The sequence below is a fragment of the Genypterus blacodes genome, unplaced genomic scaffold, assembly GCF_046128005.1.
Source record: "Genypterus blacodes isolate CSIRO-AG114 ecotype Tasmania unplaced genomic scaffold, CSIRO-AGI_Gbla_v1 ptg000009l_1, whole genome shotgun sequence".
Taxonomy (NCBI): domain Eukaryota; kingdom Metazoa; phylum Chordata; class Actinopteri; order Ophidiiformes; family Ophidiidae; genus Genypterus; species Genypterus blacodes.
Window position 1 is genome coordinate 748,370 of NW_027466823.1, and position 3,531 is coordinate 751,900.

Genomic DNA, 3,531 nt, shown 5'->3' on the forward strand with positions numbered 1-3,531 from the left:
CTCATGCTCACGCACAACGACACGGCCGCGCTGTAAACATGCAGACGTGTGGACACTTAAACTTGTATCCCTGATAAAACACAAAAACACACATGAACCTTAACACACACACACACACCAACTTGTGATTAAAAAGAAACAGTACATTGTTTGAGGTCAGAGAGATTCAGGTTTATTAAATGCAAAAGTGTGCAATATAAACATACAGGAAGTAGAAAGTGAAGACAGAGGACCTTTAGGGAGGTCTTTGCATAAATGTTCAACAGAAGACAAAGTGTCTAGACCAAAATGTCCCCATGAGTGACATACATATATATCTACAGTATATGTGTGCGTGTGTGCGTGTGTGTATGTAGACTGCAATTGAAACCAGATCTATGTTCAGTATCCCATAATACTCAGGAGTCCCTTTGGTCCATCAGCCTGAATGTGTGCTGAGCCTTTATGCTGTTTATTGTTCAATAGCTCAGAAACAGGATAACATTATCATCAAGAAGTAGAAAGGTCACAAGGCTCAAATCTAATAACATACGTGTGATTGATTATCCATGGTGCTGCCGATGCAAAGGCACATAAACACAATGTGTGCCGTCTGAGCTGTGGGGATTTCTTCAGAAGGAGGTAGGAGAGAATATTTACTCACGAAGCTTAGGACTACTTAAGGCCACAGAGATAACACATGTTGGTTAAGTTCAGTGTTGTTTCTTAACCTTAACAGTTCTCAGAGGGTTGGGAAATGTTCGTACCAACCTGAAATCCACCGACATGTAAGAGATATAAAAGCTCTTGGCAGCTGAAGTTTCTTTGCTTGGTGTGTCCTTTAACATTTAAGGCTCTAATCACTAACTGTCCTCCATCAGCATCTCTTCAATCTCTTTGTCCCAGTTGACATCTCGGTTCTCATCATCAGCAACGACTTCAAACTCCTGGAGCTCCTGCTGCAGCTCCCTCTCCCAGTCTGCAGTCTCCACTAGAACACAACACATGTTCACCAACGATGCTGCCTGGATCCTTGTTGTCTTTGTTCAATCAAAAGATAGAAACTTACCCTCTGTGTTTGTATCGTCCCTCTTGTCCAGAACCAGTTGCTCCATTTCTTTGCGTAGGTCCTCCTGGTTTATCTTGCAGGAATCAAAAGCATCACTCACAAACTCAGACACACCTGGACTGGTGGACAGCTGCTCTTCTTCCTTTAGTAACAAATGATTCATATTTTACCTACACATCCCCTTAACATTAGACTTTGAATGCTCCATGAAGTAAACTCTGGACCCGGCTCATTACCTCACTGGGCTTTGGTTTGGCGGTGTTGATGGCTGGCGCTGGTTTCCCTTGAACGATTTCTGCAAAATAATTTCCTTGTCAAGAGTCATGAAACACAAACTCAGATGATGTTGACATTGATGTTATCTAACCAAGGCTGCAGAGTAACTTACATCATACAAAGACTTAATATGAGATGAGATGGGACTCAAATGAAACACAGGCACCACATGATTTGACTTTACCCGTTTGATTTACGTCCTCATTAATGGAGGCAGCCTTCCTGGAGTCCCTCTGCTCAGCAGCTTGCTGTGCTGCCAAAGCTGTGAGCTGGGCTGACTGCTTGATCAAGGACACACGGTAGAAGTAATTCTTCCAGAAGACTTCCTCTTTCACCCTGGGAGAAGTATGCAGTCATTTTTATAGTGGAAGAGCATTCTGGGCCAACTGCATCCCACTCAGCACCACACACACACACACACACACACACACACACACACACAGGATGAATATTCAGAGTGGAAACACAGAGCTAAATGTTGTAAAATATTCTCACTGTTTTGGGACCAGATGGAAGCGCATCTTCCGAAGGAGCTCGTCTTCCTCCAACATCACCATGGCAACTGGATACATTTGCTCAAAGTCAAAGTGAAACTGCACACCAGCAGGGGGGTCTCGCAGAAAATTCCTCTTGTCCTGTGAGGCAATAAGCTCCATTTGATTTGAATAATATGAGACAGATACAGATAGATAGATTTTCCTCTATGGGCGCCCAATCATTTAGTGAAACTGCCCCCAAACTGCAGAATTCACTATCTACGAGAAAGATGCTATATCACATAAACCTATCATTATTATTACTGACATGAAACACAATACTTACAGCTGAGAGAGCCAGAATCTGTTGCTGTACTGTTTCCTCTTCATTGTAACCTGCCCATGGTGGAACAGCCGAGTCTAGGAACAGAGAAAACTCGGCTGAAGATGCTTTGTTCAGTTGGGAAATACACACTATCATGACGATGTCTGCTGGATGTCAACACAAACACATCTAGTATGTCTGAATATAAAAACACATGCTCCTCACCAGACTTTTTTGCATTTTTCTCCTGTACAAATTTTTCTTGCTCTTTCTGGAAATCACCCAATATGGTCTGAGGAAGGAAAACATTGGATCAGAACTAAAACCCTGTTCTAAAGGAGGAGAAACCATTCCTAGAGAGCAAATCTGTGTTTACCTTATCAATGATTCCATTAATCTTCCCATCCTCCACACTTTTCTTTAAGGTTTGTGCCGTCTCAGAGACTGACTCTGAGAGTTTCTTTGAGGCACTGCTGGCAAAACTGTAAATGTAACCTGCAGACAAACAACCTGTACTCAGCTGACGTGTTTGATGACCTCATCGACAAGCCCCCAACCCCACCAGGTGAACTAGGCTATTTATAGTAACAAAACACGGACAGTCATTCATTGTTGACACTCATTTTACTTGTTAAATACTTTTCGAAAACAACAGAATTCCTACCAGCTTTAGAACCACTGCTTTAGGAGGTACGTACATAACGTTACTTTATAGTCCACTACCCAACCACAGGTGACGGATAAATATCAGTACACCAAGTTTAAGGTTCGAAGAAGTTTAATAGTGTTCTTACCGCCGAAGCCTTTAGCTTTCTCCAGAACTTGAGGGGTTTGAACAGCACTGTGCTCCTCATTCTCACAGGCGAGGGGTTGTTTGTTTACCTCATGATTCCCGTCTTCCTCACCAACCACAGACTTACTCTCTTGTTTTCCCTCAACATTCTCGTTTTCCAACCCAAGCCAGGTCCCCCAGCTCTTTAGCATGCTTGTGTGTGATCAGGAAACGTTTGTTTTTTTGGGTCGTCTTTCGTCTGTCGTCTGTTTCTGAGTTTTATATAAAGTGAGACGCTCGGGGCAACTGGTGACGTTTCACGCGCACACTTCCGCAAAGTGGCAGTGTTTGTCCTTCGTGTCGACCCGTAGCCTATTCAGTTGTTATGGAAACGCTCGCGTTCAGGTCGAAATTTTGAATTTAGCCATAGCAAGTTAAAAGCGAAAAACTTCTATCGGAATTATGTCTACTATCACCAAAACAATACAAATGTGAGTTTTACCGTGCATATTCAGTATATAAGTATTTATTTTAGTGATGGGAAAACTTAGTTTCCTATCTAACAGCAGATGGCACGCTTGCGCTACATTTTGCTCCACTTGTTATCCTGGTTTGCGTTTTCATGGATGCTAGG

At 42.7% G+C, this 3,531-nt stretch overlaps 1 protein-coding gene across 1 annotated transcript; it reads right to left on the reverse strand.

Moving 5' to 3' along the window:
* Nucleotides 1-430: 430 nt before the first annotated feature.
* LOC143007230 (synapse-associated protein 1-like) lies at nt 431-3,230 on the reverse strand. The gene is made up of 9 exons (XM_076158557.1): nt 2,920-3,230; nt 2,502-2,620; nt 2,351-2,417; nt 2,147-2,220; nt 1,820-1,959; nt 1,509-1,660; nt 1,285-1,343; nt 1,049-1,190; nt 431-970 (listed from the first exon to the last, which is right to left on the reverse strand). The coding sequence occupies exons 1-9, from the start codon at nt 3,107-3,109 to the stop codon at nt 843-845; spliced, it is 1,071 nt and encodes a 356-aa protein (XP_076014672.1). The 5' UTR covers nt 3,110-3,230; the 3' UTR covers nt 431-842.
* Nucleotides 3,231-3,531: the final 301 nt, after the last annotated feature.

Bases quoted from the DNA above. Each gene is read 5' to 3' on its own strand.
- LOC143007230 (XM_076158557.1), bottom strand. From the start codon at position 3,109: ATGCTAAAGAGCTGGGGGACCTGGCTTGGGTTGGAAAACGAGAATGTT. The intron at 2,621-2,919 runs GTAAGAACACTA...GTTTGTCTGCAG, and splicing joins GAAAGCTAAAGGCTTCGGCG to GTTACATTTACAGTTTTGCC. The intron at 2,221-2,350 runs GTGAGGAGCATG...CTCTGTTCCTAG, and splicing joins GAAAAATGCAAAAAAGTCTG to ACTCGGCTGTTCCACCATGG.